The 17973-nt window shown below is 38.2% G+C and overlaps 1 protein-coding gene across 12 annotated transcripts in view; it reads left to right on the top strand.

Annotated features, from left to right (window-relative positions):
* RBPJ (recombination signal binding protein for immunoglobulin kappa J region) overlaps positions 1 to 14487 on the top strand; it is a 201128-nt gene extending 186641 nt beyond the window's left edge. For all 12 annotated transcript variants that reach the window (XM_074322037.1, XM_074322024.1, XM_019743886.2 and 9 more), the window contains 6 exons: positions 2861 to 2998; positions 3154 to 3266; positions 8281 to 8421; positions 9425 to 9580; positions 9954 to 10057; positions 10213 to 14487. In XM_074322037.1, coding sequence (XP_074178138.1) covers positions 2861 to 2998; positions 3154 to 3266; positions 8281 to 8421; positions 9425 to 9580; positions 9954 to 10057; positions 10213 to 10528 — 968 coding nt within the window. In that variant the 3' untranslated portion in view covers positions 10529 to 14487. The remainder of the gene's footprint in view (positions 1 to 2860; positions 2999 to 3153; positions 3267 to 8280; positions 8422 to 9424; positions 9581 to 9953; positions 10058 to 10212) is intronic.
* The last annotated feature ends 3486 nt before the right edge of the window (positions 14488 to 17973 follow it).

Raw genomic sequence — 17973 nt, forward strand, 5'->3', positions numbered from 1 at the left:
CACCTCTTCTTCCTCCTACTGCTGGAATGTTTTAATGTAAATCTCAGACATTGTGTCCTTTCAACTGCCATTTCTTCAGTAGTGACTCTTCTACAGATAACGTTCTTTATAAACATCTTTACCACCTAACACAGTTGACAGTAGTTCTTTGATGCCGTCTAAAAACCAGTCCATGTGCATATTTATCACATTGTCTCAGAAATACCATTTTACAGTTGTGTTGTTTTTAACTGTTGATTTGTTCAAAACCGGATCCAAATAAGGTCCATAGATTTTAATCTGTAATAGTTTCTTCTCTCTCCTTCCAACCTTTTATTTCTTCCTTGTCATTTATTTGTTGAAGAAAATGGGTCATTTTTTCCTGTGGAATTTCCATATTTTGATTCTGGCTGATTCCATGTTCCTCTGTCTCATATTTTACATAAACTGATGGTAGACCTAAGGACATTTATTTTAGAATTAGCTGGTCCTATATATGTCCATTTCTATCAAATTAGAACTCATAATTCCTGATTATCCCACTTCTTGTCATCTTAAGATTGACTATAGTAAAATGAGCTGTTGACCTGATCTACCCATTACGGAGTTTCTCAGCAACCTTTAATTTAGTGGTTTTAGTAGTCTCTGATGATGGCTGCTTAAATCAGATATTTCCTCAAGGGCTGCAAAATGGTGACTTTCTCATTCTTTTATTCATAACTTCTGCATTTGTTAGCTATTTGCCTCAAAAGTAGTCTGTAGAGAAAAGGCAGGATAAATGCCTATTTCCTAATTTGCAGAATAAACAATAATATTCTTTGAAGGGGACCAGTGAGCTTTAGAATTTTTGTTTTGTTTGCCCTTATTTTGTTTTGTTTTATTATGAACTTATGCATTCATAATTTTGAATGGTTTTTAGTCTACTCAGTCATTGTTATTTATTTTTTGTTACGGAAGGTTTTAAACCTACTGAAGCAGACAGTTGCATAATGAAATGAAACCTCCTGTGATCTTCTAACTTCAACTAATCTTAACTTCAGGCCAATCTTAATTCTTCATTCAGTACCCCTTCCCCACCCCCACTTTTCTCTGCCCTAATTTGATGCAGATCTAAGACATCATACCAGATAAATATTCCTATGTATCTCTGAAAGAAAGGGTCTCTTGCTTTTTAATGTAAGCACAACAGTGTGATCACGTGAAAACAAACGTGTAATAAAATAACTATAAAAAGAAATAATTTCATCAAATACCTAATCAGTGTTAAAATTTTCAGTTGTCTAAAATATCATTTTTTAGCCCTTTGTTTGAATCAAAATTTAAATAAGGTCCAATAGATATTACAACATATATTGTGTTGACATGGTTTTTTATCTACTAATTCCCTCTCCATCTCCCCCCCTCATTACCTCCCTCTATGTAATTTATTTATTCAGGAGACTGAGTCATTTGGCCATGAGACATTTTCACATACTGGATTCTGCCCATTTCATTTCCTTGGTGTATGTAGTGCATGTATTTTCAGTAAATGGGTGGTGTCAAAGAGAAACAGCCTGACACTAGTTAAAGGTGGTAAAGACAGATATTATTCAGTACTATCGCAGTAGAGAAAAGAGACTTCAGTGTACAACTGAGTTCAATTCCAAATACAAAAAGGGTAAATGGGATTTATAGGCAAAGAGCAGAGTAAGGGGCGGGGTGGGGTCAGTGGATGGAAAATTACTGAGAGTGGACATTTAGGGTAGGGGGCTTTTGACAAACTAGTCTAACAAAATTCTTTCTAAAGGCAGGCAAAGGAGGGTGGTGGTGGTGAGAACTTCATTAGATAACAAGCGTGGGAGGATGGCTTAGCAGGATTCTTGCAGTAACCAGGCAGCTGACGAGGCCCACGGAAGAGGCCTGGTGGAGAAAAGGGCTCAGGAGCCTGTCTAAAGTTCGGTCAAGGAGAGGGTCTTTGTCAGTAGTCAGGTTAGAGGCTTGATCAGATTTAAGTTTGTTGTTCTTTGGTTCTGTTTTTTTTGTTGCTTGAGGACAAAGCTCACTTCATGGTGAAGTGTTCTTGCATCAGGAGGCATATAATGTCATGTATTTAGGCTATATCTCATTCAAATTACAGGATTTTAATTAACCTCTTTCACTTTGTATTTCTATGAACTCTTAAGTTTCTTGATGGCAGAGAACATATTTCACTTTCCGAATGTTTTCCTGCTTACATAGATGTGGTTGTATTTTCAAGAAATTTCATGCAATGCTATATATACAGTAAGGTATTTAGGAGAAATCAAAATCTAAAAAGATAATAATACCCAGAGGCAGTTGTCATCAACTTTGATAAACATCCCTCTCGACGCCTCTGTGAATAATGTTCCACAGGATTGGATGTGAGCACATTGAGACATGCGTGCGATTACATAAAAATACATACATTTATTTACCTAATGGAACCACGGTATACCGAGTGCTTTATAGTCTGCTTTTCCATTCAGTGATATTCCAGGAAGATAGATATTTTCTCATCACTGCATTTAGATACACAGTTTAGATAGGTGAATGATGTGCTTTATTTAATCAGTTTCCACTGTTGGACATTTAATATTTAAAAAATAATTTCCCTTTAATGAACAGCACTGCATTAAACATACTATGTAGCTCTCATTGAAAAAGGATTTTGATGGGCATATTTTATATCTTTAGCCTGACATTAATGAGAATTTCCTTGACTTTGGGGGAGGTATCATCTGTATTCTTTGGAGGATTAAACCATTTGTTAAAAGAATTATTAAATTACAATAAAAAATAAGTATAACTTGCCAAGTACACATTCCTTCTTTCTCCCCGTCCCTTCCAATCACGTAAACAGAAGTTGTTTTTTTCTTTGCAGTGTGCATTGCCTCCGGAACAAAGGTGGCTCTGTTTAATCGACTTCGATCCCAGACAGTCAGTACCAGATACTTGCATGTAGAAGGAGGTAATTTCCATGCCAGTTCTCAGCAGTGGGGAGCATTTTACATTCATCTCTGTGAGTATAAAAATGTGCATTTGACATTTTTGGTGTGAAATTGTTAAATTCTTGTCGGTAATAAGACTTACCAGTTCACTGTTTTGTTGTTTTCCTGAGCAGATTAATGCATTCTAAAAGATAATAATTGGATCTCTTTTTCTATTGCACTGCAGTGGATGATGATGAATCAGAAGGAGAAGAATTCACGGTTCGCGATGGCTACATCCATTACGGACAGACGGTGAAACTTGTGTGTTCGGTTACCGGCATGGCACTCCCGAGATTGGTATGGCTGCACTTTTGCTGTAGTAATATGTGTTCTAAAAATTAAGGACACAGAAAAGACACAACATTGAAATGTAAAAATACACCTCAATTTAAAAAGAGATATATTTTATTTTAATTTTTAAAAAGAGATTTTTAATTTAAAATACCAGTAATCACTGGTATTTATAATTGACAGTTGTACCCTACCTTATTTAAAAAATGCTTTAAGGCAGTTACCCAATTTCTATGAATGCATTCTTAATGACTTCCTCTTGTACTATTTCTAATAAGTTTTGGTGGTTGTATATCTGAATATGTTCAATAGAGGGCACTATAAAATTACGTTATGATTTCTTAATGCAGATACACTGTATTCATTTTTTATGGTACCTCTGCATCCCAGCATAGGACCAAGTTTTCAAAAGCACAGAAATTCTTACTTCTTTAGAAATACAAGCATAATTTTTACTACTTTACTCTCCCACAAGAAGCTAGATTTATAAAAAATTAAATAAAATTGGTTATTTCTTACTCTGGGAGAGACGTAATGTTTAGGGCTTTTTTTTTTTAACTAGAAAGATCATGAAACTAAAAACTGCTTTTCTTAGCAAAATGAAAACAAAAGCCCTTTATATTACCTCCCCCATAATTCCCCTCCTTTTCTGAAATGGAATACAATTTAGTTGTATTAAAGATGGAGGGAACTTAATGAGTAAGTTTGATTCAAGGTCAGGTTGTGGGGGGTTGGGTGAATGGGAGAACATTTAGTATGACTATTCCAGAATATGCTTTATATTTATCTCTTTGGTGAAATATTTCATTGGCTTATATTTTCTGGGACTATTACAGCAGGAAGGGGCTAGATTGTCCAAGAAAATTCATCATTTCTTTTTATTGTTTTTGTTTTATTTTTTCCATGTCATGGTTGTACAAGGTGACCTTATTTCCAGTTTCAACTTAATAAGCTAAAATATGTGTAGTAATATTAATTTATAAAACCTTAAAACTGAGACAAATTCTAATAAAAAGGGTAAAGGTAGGAAAAAAACAGTGTAAAAAAGGAAAGGCACAAACCAAAAAAAAAACCAAATCAGCATTTACTCAAGTTCTCCTCATTCACGAGATGTCACTCTAAAGGATAATGTTTATTTGCTCTGGCATTAAATGCTTATACTGCAGAAGCACAATTCAGAGGCTCATGCCTCTGATCAGCAATGGCTTATATATGGACCACTTGTAGGAGACAGACTCAGATGCTAAAATAGTGTTTTCACTTACATTTTCATATAAAATACCAAAAGTCTGCCTTGCTTGAAAGTCATATTTAATTGAATATTTTCAACACTCAAAACCACACGACTTTGACTATAAAAATGTTGCAGTAAGAAAACTGCCTTAGGAAAAGTTGCAGTGCCATTATTAACATACTGGTAAATAGGTCTTTCTAGAAGGTCTATGACTGAGGAATCCGTTTCCTCGAAGTCATAGACAGACTTTAGGTGGCCGGCACTACTTCCCGCCCTACTGCACTTCCATTTACATGCAGCTTTCAGGGAAGGCATATTTTCCAGAGGAGGCATTCTGTAGCTTTCATATGCTTTTAAGAAGGATAATACTGCCTTAATATCTCAAAGTTGCTTTTACTGCTTTTTAGAATATCAGCTTTATTGGAGGTCTTTGCTTGGAAAACACTGTCCCCCCGAGACCAAGTTCCAATAGGATAAATGTCCTAATGAGAAGTCCTGTTTAGGCTACTCTCAAATGGAAACAGGCACGTTCTGTGTAGGTCTAGCCACTAACAAGAAAACACCAGTTAGCCATTTATCCCATGTCCTCAAAGCTGTCAGATACTCCAAGATTTGGGGACATCTGAAATCTGTTAGACAAGCTCATCAGTGACATAAACTCCGCCAACAATTACTGGGCATTTACCAGGCAGAGTGCTAGGACTACGAATAAGACATGTTTATGTTTCCTGTCCTTAAGAGCTGTATCAAGTTAACCTCAGAAAATATGGTAAATACTGTACCCGCAATCTACAGAGCTAGCAGAGAAGAGAGAAAGCTGGTTGGAGCAACCCTTGATAGCTTAAATTATAATGTTCGTACTACCTGGTTTCTCAGAATCCATCCTCTTAGTGATAATTAGAAATGATCAAAGCAAGTTTTTGATGCCAAATAGTAGTGGACGTCTTCGGTTTCTTTGTTGGTAAGAGCTAGGTCATTCAGCAGTGTCTGTGTCCAAAGGATTATAGGTAATAAAATTGAACAAAACATGGCCCATGTTTTCAATGTGCTTATTATTACTAGCTAGTGGAGAAACAGTGGAGTACACAAACAACAAGAGACAAATCTTGACTCTTATGTGGTGGGAGAAGCATGAGTGAGTGCTTATAGACTTACTGGAAGCTTTAGACTTATATCATTCAAAAATTAGTTATTTCTCTAAAATCCTCATTCAATTTAAATATAGCTTTGAAACTTTAGCATTGAATTGAACCATTTTGCTTAAATTTAGTCTTACAGACTATCATAGAAGTTACAATTGCTCAAAGTGTACTGACTCCCTTTAAACTCAAAAATTGGTGGTGGTATAGTAGAATGACAAATATTCTAACTAATAAAGCACAGAGCTAAAAAATGTGTAAATATGAAGAATGTTAACTTAAAGATTGGGACTTTTATACTTATGGCTTACCTGTAGAAAAATCCTTGAATGTAGGTGAGTGAGGTGTGAGTCAAGTGGTCAAAGTCGATAATATTACATAATGTAATGGCACTGTTATCTATGTATGTATTCACTTAATTCTCCCAAAACCCTTGAGAGTTACTAGGAAGGCTGTTCACTGTGGGGCAGAGTATTAGAGCCCTGCATGCAGGCATGCATTATACAAATAGTCCTGAACCTTCTTTGTGCCTGGTGAGCGACACACACCACACTTCCTGTCCTCATTTTGATGCTTACATTTTGATAAGGAGATAGACAAAGATCAGTTAAAGAAATAACCACATAATATATTAAAAGGTTAATATAATTGATAAAAAGGCGGATTAGAAAGGGATAGAGAATTGGGAACGGGTTTTAGAGAAATCAAAGAACTCTGAGACCAAGATGAAGTTGGGGAACCACAGACTGGGTAAGGAGCATTTCAGGCAGACAGAATGCGAGCATAAAGACAGGGATGTTTGAGGGCTAGTAAGGAAGCCATTGCGGCGAGAGCTGAGGGAGTAATGGAAGGGGTAAGTGGCAGGAAATGAAGCTTTAAGGTTAGCTGTGGGCACCGTCTTGTGTAGTTCCTCGCTGTATCTTTCTAAGGGCTTTACATTATATGTGTATGATAGGAGGCCGCTAGAGGGTTTTAAACAGGGAATGATGGTTGATTTATGTTTAGAAGGATAACTGGTTGTTCTATGGAGAACATAGGGGTGTAGCAGTGAAGCAGAGAGACAGGCGGTTGAGCTTTTGTCATAATTCAAGCAAGAGTTGATGATGGCATCTTAGATTAGGATTGTAGTGCAAGGTGATGAAAGGTGACTGATTTATTTGAAAGTAGACCTAACAGTATTTGTTGACAGATGAAGATGATTGGGTGTAAGAGAAAGCAAGGCGTCAAGGATGATTCCAATTAAGGGTTTTGGATTGAGTGAGCGGTGGCACCATTTATTGAGCTGGGAGTTGAGGGAGATTCACGTTTAGGAGGAAATCAAAAATTCTGTTTTTGCTTAAGATTGAGTTTGCCTGCTAGACATCTTAAGTGGAACTGCTAACTAGGTAGTTAAATATACAAGTTGAGTGCTGGAGAGGATAGGGCTGGAGAGAGAAATGTAGAAGTTGCTAGCCTCTAAGCAGTACAGGAAGTGTCGAGTATGGAGAGGAGCAAAGGTCAGAGGACTTGGCTCTGGGACGCCGTAAAGGCCCCAAAAGGAGAAAGCCTGTGTCACAGGCTTCTGAGGAAGCCAGTAAGATGAGGACAGAGAACTGCCCGTGGGCTTCATGTGTCTGTGAGTCCTTCCTTGGTGGCCTTGGTGGCAGTTGTAGTGGAGACTGAGGCAAGGCTGGAGAGATTTCAGTAGATTGGATGGTGAGGAAGAAGAGTTTTCTATAAAGGAGAAAAGATAAATGGGGTGGTGAGATCGGGGCCCAGGGACATGTAGTCAAGGAAGGGTTTTCTTTACTTTTGATTTTAGATGAGAAATAGTTCTAACATGTTTGTACGCTGTTGGGATTGGTCTTCATAATCAGCAAACACTTAGTGATTAGCATCTGTGTGACAAATGATATCTAAGGTTTGATAGGATTATCTTCCAGATATCCATGCGTGTTTTCTGGAATATTTGGATTATAAATTTGTAGAGCATAATGGAGAGTTCAGCCTGGGCAGGCAGCCAGCTGTGGAATCATATTCTGGTCCTTCAGCTACTAACCAGCTGATTTTGAGAAACTTACCTGACCTTTCTGAGCCCATTTCTAATCTGCAAAATGATACCTATTTTAGGTTTTCAAAAATATATGTGTAAGTATCGCGTAAATGGACTACACTGTGCTACACCCAAGTTAGCCTTTAGAGATTGTTTTCCCTTCGATGTTGGATTATTTGTCGTTGTATTTGATTGGAAAGGTCACCTGAACTTGCTCCTCAGAATAGAGACCAACAGGATTAACATCAGCTGGAAACTTGTTAAGAATGCAGAGTCCGAGGCCCCACAGGAGATCTGTAGGATCAGAACCGATGAATTTGTAACAAGCACCCTGGATGATTTGTATGCACATTAAAATTTGAAAAGCCCTTATCTAGAAAACAAGTGCCTACCTGTCCTGTTTTTCAAGTGTTCATGGAAGAAGGTCACAGTTTCCACATTCTAACACGTTTGAGATCTAAAAGTATTTTTTAGCCTTGTTGTTTGAGAATGTGTTTGTATGTGTAGGTGTCTGACAAATAACAAACGTATTACTGTATAGCTTATACTCTTGACAGCATACATAATGAAAACTCTCCATGTGATGACCGTCTCTTTTTTAATTGTTGACATTAGATAATTAGGAAAGTTGACAAGCAGACCGCGCTGCTGGATGCGGATGACCCTGTGTCGCAGCTCCACAAATGTGCGTTTTACCTTAAGGACACAGAAAGAATGTACTTGTGCCTTTCTCAAGAAAGAATAATCCAATTTCAGGTATGTTTTTAAATTATTGGTGAAATCTAAAATGTGCAAACTTAGATTAATAGCATGCAGAAACATGAAACTCTTGTTTAATGTTAGTTGTATGCAAATACATGAAGCTGTGTTCAGATATTTATCTCACGTCCAAAGGTCCTCAGACACGGCGGTCTTCCTACCTCGGGAAAGAACTCAAAATTTGAAAATGTTCTCAGAGAAACAGTTACCATCTAGTTCTGGGATGAAAAAGATCCTCCAATTATCCAAAAGTAGATTTTGAGTGTTCGGAGAATCCCCGAAAGTTGCATGCAGGGGTGTTCATAATTCTCATCAGATTTATATTGGGGTCTTCCAAGATAGTAATGACGACATGGTTCAAAAGCTAATTTTTAACTACAACTACTCAGAAGGCTTTCATGAGGACATTTATGATGGGCAGATGATTTAATAGGTGTTACACTTTCATGGGAAATGCATTTGTAGACACCTGAGACCTGTTCCCGAGAGATGGTCACACACAGCCGATCTGCTCAGCCGAGCACAGAGGGACTGGGCTAGGTGTCTTCAGGTCGGGGTGGGGGTTTCGGTTCACATCTGGGTCTCTCCTTCAGAAAGTGCATACTTTTCTAGCTGCTTTCTAAGGAGAGGCTGTGATTCTTTCTTTCTTAGGGATCCCTACAGAGTTTTAAACCGCTATTTACATCACAGATACTGGACTTTTATTTTCAAAATTATACAGGTACTGGTGTTCTTTTAAATGGTTATTCTGAAAGGTACTATTAGTTATTTAGTATGTCACTGAACTATTTGCTATTAATAAAAACTGCTGTGTAAGGTTGTCATGTTAATATTCTGTTTGTGTTTATTTAGGGATTGGCAAAGGACCATGCTTGGGAAATTGATACATTTTTACCAAATTCTTTCCATGTTAATTCTAGCCCATGAGTGTTACTTGTTAAAACTGTCTTATACTGCAGTGCATGTAAAACTCAATTTCTAAACATTCTTTCTTCGTAAGGCCACTCCATGCCCAAAAGAACCAAATAAAGAGATGATAAATGATGGGGCTTCCTGGACAATCATTAGCACGGATAAGGCAGAGTATACATTCTACGAGGGGATGGGCCCTGTCCTAGCCCCTGTCACACCTGTGCCTGTCGTAGAAAGTCTTCAGGTGAGACCACTTACAGCTTGACTTTTACCTCTTTGCAACTTTTCTCAACTCTGACTTGCAATAATGTTATTTCAGAATAATTTTGATTTTTCTCCAAATCTGGTGATTTGGGGGTTTTGTAATACATCATTTGTTGATTTAAAAAAAAAAATAGAAGCATACTTTTATGCAAGACAATTTAAAGTTAAAATGGACTTTTTGTTATCTTGAGATGTTTTTAGCACACTTTGTCTTTATAATCATGTCATTTAAAAGAAGAATTTAATGATCCATTTTTTTTTGCAAATGATAATTGAATGAGAAACTAATCTGCACACTTTAATGAGAAATGAAAAGCTTTCTCAACGTTGTTCTGATTTTCTGTGACTTGCAGTTGAATGGCGGTGGGGACGTAGCAATGCTTGAACTTACAGGACAGAATTTCACTCCAAATTTACGAGTGTGGTTTGGGGATGTAGAAGCTGAAACTATGTACAGGTACTTGGTAAAACTTTTTACTTCATCCAGAGTTTTGGGCGGGAGTTGGGTACATGTGATTCTTTCCTGATATCGATAATATATTAAGCAGCCTAGTTCTAAGTTTCTGTTCTAAAATTTGCCTTGCTTTTAAGTGATTTCTATTTCCTCCTCAGATGTGGAGAGAGCATGCTCTGTGTTGTCCCAGACATTTCTGCATTCCGAGAAGGTTGGAGATGGGTCCGGCAGCCAGTCCAGGTTCCAGTAACTTTGGTCCGAAATGATGGAATCATTTATTCCACCAGCCTTACCTTTACCTACACACCAGAACCAGGGCCACGGCCACACTGCAGTGCAGCGGGAGCAATCCTTCGAGCCAATTCAAGCCAAGTGCCCCCTAATGAATCAAACACAAACAGCGAGGGAAGTTACACAAGTGTCAGCACAAATTCAACCAGTGTCACATCGTCTACAGCAACAGTGGTGTCCTAACCACCGTCTTGTTGCTAGGACTTAAACGGACTTTGAGTGCTGCAAAATGTTGACAAAAAAGAGAGGAAAAAAAGGAACAATCTTTGGTGGTTTCTTGGGAAAACTTTTCATACCAGGCCAGGTTATATTATTCAAAAACCCCATTACCCACAAGTGCTGATTTGAAGTTCAGAAGCCACAGTAAAACAAAACAAAGCATCAAAATGTACAAACTATTGGAAATCAATTTTCTTCAGCTGTTATTTTTGGTTGGGCTTTGTTTGGTTTTGTTTAAATGGGCAAGAAATAGAGATGTGGCTGGAATAAAAGTTAATCATATCTAACATAGTTTTTATGGACCAAGGAACTTGTATAAGCTTTAGTAAAAGGTACATTTTCACCATACCTTTTTTTATATCACCATATATAGTACATCTTTGTTACCAAATAGGTTGTTTTTCTCCCCCCCCCCCCCCCCTTGAGCTTTTGTTCTTAATTCATTCGGGTTCCAAGCCTGACCATGCTGTTTAATCTAATTACCATACCCTTCTAGGATTTTTTGGTCCAAGGCTGGAACTGTTCTTTTTATTTTTTATTTCTTTTAAAGCTGAAGTCTTATGACTTTTCGTAAGTTGAAATTGTCTTGATTTCAGCAAATCAAATCTTGTAAAGGCCTGCATACTTTTTTTTTAAAGATTATATGAAGTCTGTGCAAAAGCTTTAAAAAAATGCCTCTGCCTTGCCTGCGATACGTGTAATGTACATTAACTTAGTCTCTGTTCTCAGACACTTGGCAGTTATTTCCATGTTTTTTTAAAAAAATGTATTTATAGTGGTGAGCCAAGCGATTCTAACATTTACATGAAATTAAATGTGGCCATTTAGTCATTAATGAGTTAATGGCACAGAACCTGTTGGTATTTGAAGTATTCTCCCCCCTTTCCCACACGTAAATGTATCTACATGTTCCAGGATTTGTTCAGGTTTTTTCCCTTCCTGATCTTGTACATAACTTGTATTATGTGTAAGTTAAACATTTTATTTTGAATTTGTAATGTTCCCAGTGATTTCATTTAGTAGGGTGTTTTCTGCCTCGTTAGCATATGACACAAAAATATCATAGAAGTATTTGCTACCAGTTGGTAGATGGTGCCCGTATTGTATAATGAGGAAAATCTCAGCAAAAGCATGTTTTTATTTACTTTTTTTTTTTTTTTTTTTTTGGTAGCCTAGGCCAAGACATCATTGTAACCTTAAAACAAGATGCTCTTATTAGATGGTCAACTAAAATAGCTGGAAACAGTACTTTAGAAGCAGATAGTTGTGAGATTATACAAATGCAAATGTAACTTATCTTTCTATTTCTTTCCCTGCCTTGTTTTGGTCTTCTTTTCCCCAATACTGAGCGTCTCCAGAAATGTCTCCTCAGAAAACATTTTTCCGTTCAGTTAAGATTTGGTTGCATTCAGGGTTGTGTGTTGGCCTTGCATGCTAAGCTCGCCCGTTTCCCATTGCTTCCATTCCTGCACTTTGGTTATGCCTTTGTTCGGTTTCTTAGAGACTACAGCAGACTCATCCGGGCTACATTTAGTACAGGAACCATGTGTGTAATGTTATAGGGTTCAGTCTGGTAAAACAATCATCCTTCTTAGAGTAAAAACTACCTCTAGATTGTGGTAAGCTTTTACTGTCCCATAAAACAGGAGCCACAAGTACCTTATGAATGCAAAACTGTAACTTCCTGCAGTGTTTCCATACCATACCTTGTCTTTCTGGTGTCCTGGGCTATTTGGAAGTTTCTGTTGGTAAACTTTTTAAACATCATTGTTAGTAGCATTTTTATTTTTCAGCTTTGCTATCTTCATCACTCATATTTTTGCTCAGACTTTGCCATTGTAAATACAATTCCTAACATCTTTAAATCGCTTTTTCCTCAGTTTTCAAGGGGGAAGTCATTTGTAAAACACATTAGTGGTTGAATCAAACTTATTGTGGTTTTCTCTTACTGTAAGCCTTTTTAATTACTCACAGGCTGCATTATACTATATATAGCCTTCTTTCTTCAAATCTGCTCCAGTCACTAGCTTCTCTCTTGTAAGCTAATCCAGCCTCACACTTTCGATCTGTTCCACTGATCAAGGGCAGAATTCATTGTGGCCTTATCTTTCTTTGTGTTAACTGTTTACTGGCTCTTTCTTACAAACTTGCTTAATTCTGAGTAGTATTTATTCTCTCTGTTGAGTCATACAAGAAGCCTTTACACAGTGCTTTTTGTTCAGAGTGTGGAAATGTTTTTAGTGCTGCTTTATTTTTAATGGGCCACAAGTTCCTTCCACTTCCCAGGTTTGGCATTTAGTTACAGAATTATATTAAATTAACTGATAACAGATGAGATGCTTTTTGAAGAACAAACTATTCCTTACCCAGCTTTGCAGCACAAAATAATTTTTCAAGTTTATGGCTTTATTAAAATGATCTTTTTTTTTTTTACTGTTTAAATATAGCTTATCTTGACTCTGTTTCTTCGAATAAGATAATTGAAATATTAAACTGTAAACTCTTTCCCTGTTTGTTTTTCTGAAAAGTCCAAGAATGTACTTATATAGGCATTCCCCCCTGCTATTTTTTTGCCGTCTGCATACCACAAACTAAAGACTGAAATGATTTGTCCATTGTAGTTTATGGTTTCATCAGTTGTTCTTTTGACAGCTGCTTAAAAAGAATTTTTTTAAATGGATTTGTAAATCATTTTCAGCCTGTTGTTTATAGGAGCCTTGTCCTCCAGTTATAGTAGAAGATGGCCCCTCCCCCAGTGGAGGCATCATTAGAGATGCTGGTCATTTCCCTCATAAAGACTCCTAGAATCACAACCGTGACAGTTCAAGTATAGTACATTTGAGGTCTTGTTTGGTTTTAATTCCGTTTTAGACGTGTACCTTATGCTGTCATGATTCTCTGCAATTTCTAAAACTGTGCATAGAAGCTGAGTCTGTGATCTAATGTTTTTAATAGTTCCATTGCATTGATCTCAGAGATTGGGAAGGCAAGCTAAATGCTTTAAATGTAAAATGCCCTTTTTATTTTGAATAACTTCAGAGTTGAACACTAGTATAATATTTAACCTGCTGCTGACTCTTCTTGAACTGTGGCAACTCAAGGCATCGTCATCTATATATTAATTCATGAAATATTTGTCACTCTTACTGCACAGACTTATTTGCAGTTATAGCTGGTTAGTTTTTTGTTTGTTTTTCTAAGGAAACTGGTACCATCTGTGCCCTCACAGAACATTTCCAATGCAGTTTTTGAGAACGAAACTAACTAGTCATGTTTAACTAGGTAGCCCATGGTGGGGAGGGGGTTTGGTGTTCCTTTCTGAAGCAAAATGCTATTCAGTTATTAACCAAGTTACTTTTGATTTCAAAAGCAGCTGTGTTTCTGATGAGTACTGAACAAATGTGTGTAATTTTCTGTGCCAGACTTTTGACTTTGTTTTCAAGCACTGTAATGTAGGATGGATGGTAAAAACAGTAATATATTAGGGTTTCTATTTAACCCTTTCAGGACTGAACTGTATCTCCTTGTATTAATTTCTCCCTGTGTTGTGATAAATGTTCGCCAGCATTCAGTACTATGTTGGTCCAGGTGTAGGTTTATGTGCTCATTTTTAGCTTATTTCTTGTACCTTGCAGCATGCTCTACACATTCAGTCCTTAAGGGGTTTATTTTACAAACTGTGCGCCTGTAAGGTTTGTTAGCAATAAGATAGAAAATTGAGCAAGTTTATACCATAATTTTGTAGAAAAAATGAATCTGCTCAGTTCCATATTTCATCCATGAGAAACCTGCAATAGGGGCAGTTTCAAGGAATAAATAAAAAGGAAATGTAAACCATTGTAAAAGTCTTCTTTTGGATGTGCCTGATGCATGTATATCATCTTTGATTTCAGAATACATCATAAAGATAAAATTAAATTCCATATTACAGTTTGTGTATTTACAACCTTACCTTGCTATCTGCATCACCTCAAAGTGATAGCTGTGCTAACTTGCTTTTCAATGCTTTTAACTACCGTGTTTCCCCGAAAATGAGACCTACCCCGAAAATAAGCCCCAGTTAAGATCGTCAGCCAGACGGATGCATTTAGTATGTTATGACAATGTTCCAGAAGAAGATGATATAACTGTATTTGAATAAATGTAGATTGTTGTACATGAAAAAATAAGACATCCCCTGAAAAATACACCTTAATGCGTCTTTTGGAGCAAAAGTTAATATAAGACCTGGTCTTATTTTCTGGGAAATACGGTACAAGACCTGGTCTTATTTTCAGGGAAACACGGTATGGAGTGCTTTAATGAGGTTTTTTTGCCCCTCCCTTGTAAATAAGGAAATGGGCTTTGTCACTCAAGGGGTGTCTCTCCCAATTCAGGAATATTTAAGCAAATCTCAACAAAATTTGAAAATATTATTTGTTAACAGCTTGCTGTTCCAGTATAGGGTTGTCGTTTGGTCTGGTGTACAAAAGAACATAGAATGTTTTGTGCTATTTGGTGGGGGCTCCTAATCGGAGAGAGAGCACACTTTGTTTCATAGGGAAACAGTAAAAGGGGGAAGTTATGTATTTTTAAAATCATAGTTCATTTCTTACCTGACCTACCCCAAAATAAAAGTGTGTAAGTGAAGTTATCAGGATTTTGCTAAAGACATCTTGCTCTAAAGATAGTAATTGTTAAATAAGAAACAATTTAGCTGAAATTTGAATTGGGAGGCTTTTAAAGGCTAAGATTGGGAGAGGTTACTGGCTTAGAATTTAGAAGAGAATAATAAGCTTGTACCCCTTGCTTGTATCTAGCCCTTGGTCACTTTCCAAGCAATCTTGTAAAAGATCCATAAAGTGTGTGTGTGCATTTTGTCATCAAACCCCAAGATGATTGTCAGTTACAGAGATGGAGCGGTCAAGATACATGAGGTTCTAGTGGTGAGTGCTCACAGAAACCATCCTCTCCTCTAAAAAAAAAAGAAATCTAGAAAGATCCACTAAGTAGAAACCCTAAAAACAGTTTAGTGCTAGAAAACACTGAGGGAGACACACTAAGTTGATGTATGTAAAGTACAGGTGGGGCGATCCATCTTGACTTAGAAGTTAGAGCCTAAAGCCTAAGGCCAAGAGACAGAACGGTGTGCCACAGACCCAGCAGGACCCGTGAGACTGGATAGTGACACATGTCGGTGTTTGTATTAAGGAGAAGGCCGTTGTGTGCCTGGCACAGTGGTCGTCAATAAATAGTTAAAGGTGTAATGCACACATAAGTAGAAACCATGACTCATCTTGGTGTATAGGAAAGGCAGATAACTATTCTCTAATACAGAAAAGGGACAGGTTTTTAACTACAAGAAACATTCACACTAAACACAAATAGGTTATTTTATAACTTGGGATTTACAGAATATTTTGTTTTGGGGAGGTAGCACTTTACATGTGGTATTTTATTTAAAAAATGTTAAAGGTAAGTGTGAAGTTGAAGTGTGCCTCAAGTTCTGTCTGGCACAGTGACTGGTCCCTGCGCGTCATCTCCTGAGATTCCACTACCCTGCCCGTTCAGTCCAGTCAGACAGGTGGGCCAGGCATGCTGCCACCTTTGCCTGTTTGTTCATTTCTACTGGTGCTGGACAAGTAGGGTCGCTAGTACTTACTTAAATCCCAAACTATCAATCCACATATACCCCCTACCTCCTTCATATAAAGGAGTGGAGAGTGTGCCCAAGTCATTCCCACAGGGGCCTCTTGAGCTTTCTCGGACGCTGCTCTTTTTACCCTTCCCGCTCTCCAGTTAACTTTTCCCTGCACGGCTGCCTTCCTTGGTTCTTCCTCAGCACACAGCACACAGCCAGTGAGTCTGGTTTCCTCCTGTTCCTACACCTTCACAGCTAAGTTCTTAATGTGGCATTTAGGTATTTAGATGGTAGAATGAAAAGCTGGGGGAAAAGTAATTGTGACTCTGAGGACGGTCATTGTGATTATAATCACCAGCTGTCCTGGAGAATGGCTGGAAGAGTTGTCAGCTGGGATCGACCAGTAGCTGGTAAGATGACAAAGGTGTGAATAATGTGATGGGGGTGGGGGGAGGCCGTCAGCAGGAAGATAATGGAATATGCAGCTATTTGTTTTAGAAGCATGAAGAGCCATCCCTATTTCTAAATGGCCAGTAACATTCTAGGGTCTCGGCTCAATCAGGGTGTGGCCATTTCCTGAAAACTGCGAAGGGCTTGTCTTAGCTTGGGCTGCCTCAAGAAAAGACCCTAGGCAGGGCGCTGAAACAACAGAAATTGATTTTCTCACAGTTCTGAAGGCTGGAAGTCGAGATAGGGTGCCAGCGGGGTCAGGCTCTGATGAGGACTCTTGCTGGCACAAATGGTGGCCTCTCTATGTGCTCACAGGGCACCGGCTGTGTCCTTAAGGCCTCAGTCTTACCTGGTCAGGTCCCCACTCTTAGGACCTCATTTAACCATTATGTAAATTAAGTAAAGGCCCTAACTCCAGACACAGTCACATGGGGGGTTAGGGCTTCAACATGAATTCTGGGGGGACACTTCAGTCCATAGCAGGGAGGGTTCTTCTGAGAAACCTAGATTACACTTTAAATGGTATGCTGGGTGTCCATCTCTATGATGATACTTGGCTTTTCTTGCATCTTACGCCCTGGTTGGGGTTTCACAATAGTTAGCTAAGATGATGAACGGACTTGAGCTGAGGGTCCAGGGCAGAGGCAAGGTCACTGGTAAATTGCTTTATGGCCATGATTTAATCCCTACCATAACCCGGTGAGCTAATACGCTTGTTTTAGAGATGAAGAGACAATCTCCGGACTTGCCTAAAGTCAGATGTTTAAATTTAGCAGAGCTGGTATTCAGATGTGGACCCAGGTAGCCCCGAGTCACGCTCCTAAGTGCCACACTAACCTCAAATCACAGTTATCAAAGGAGTAAGGTTACTGGGGAGTGGTTCTGGGACAAATTCTGTCTTAAGGAACTTGACGGGGAACAGCCATTCTATTTCAGTCATCACGTTTTACATTTGAGAAAAAAAGCCCTAGGGAAGTGGAAAAACGAAATGTGATGGATTGAAAATGCCGTATTTGAAAGTGCGATCCAGTTGCCAAGTGTTTGGATTTTTATTTATTACTATTCTAGTGGCCTGACCTCTTGGCTAATGTCCTTAATCCCCCTGACCCAGCCTTACACATAATGCGTGCTAAGTTACACACCTCTAGAGAAAATCTATCCCGTACACTTGGAAACATTCCCCACATTCCAGGTGAAGATAACGGATCTTTGTCTCTTAATAGAGTTAATAGCCAATTGTAACGAGGTGCGTTTCTGGACCTCATGCTGGCTTTAGGAAGACCAGAACTCGGACAGAGTGTGACGCAACGACCCCTGTGATTGATGCTCAGGTCATAAA

The sequence above is a fragment of the Rhinolophus sinicus genome, linkage group LG02 (genome assembly GCF_036562045.2).
Source record: "Rhinolophus sinicus isolate RSC01 linkage group LG02, ASM3656204v1, whole genome shotgun sequence".
NCBI classification, from domain to species: Eukaryota; Metazoa; Chordata; class Mammalia; order Chiroptera; family Rhinolophidae; genus Rhinolophus; species Rhinolophus sinicus.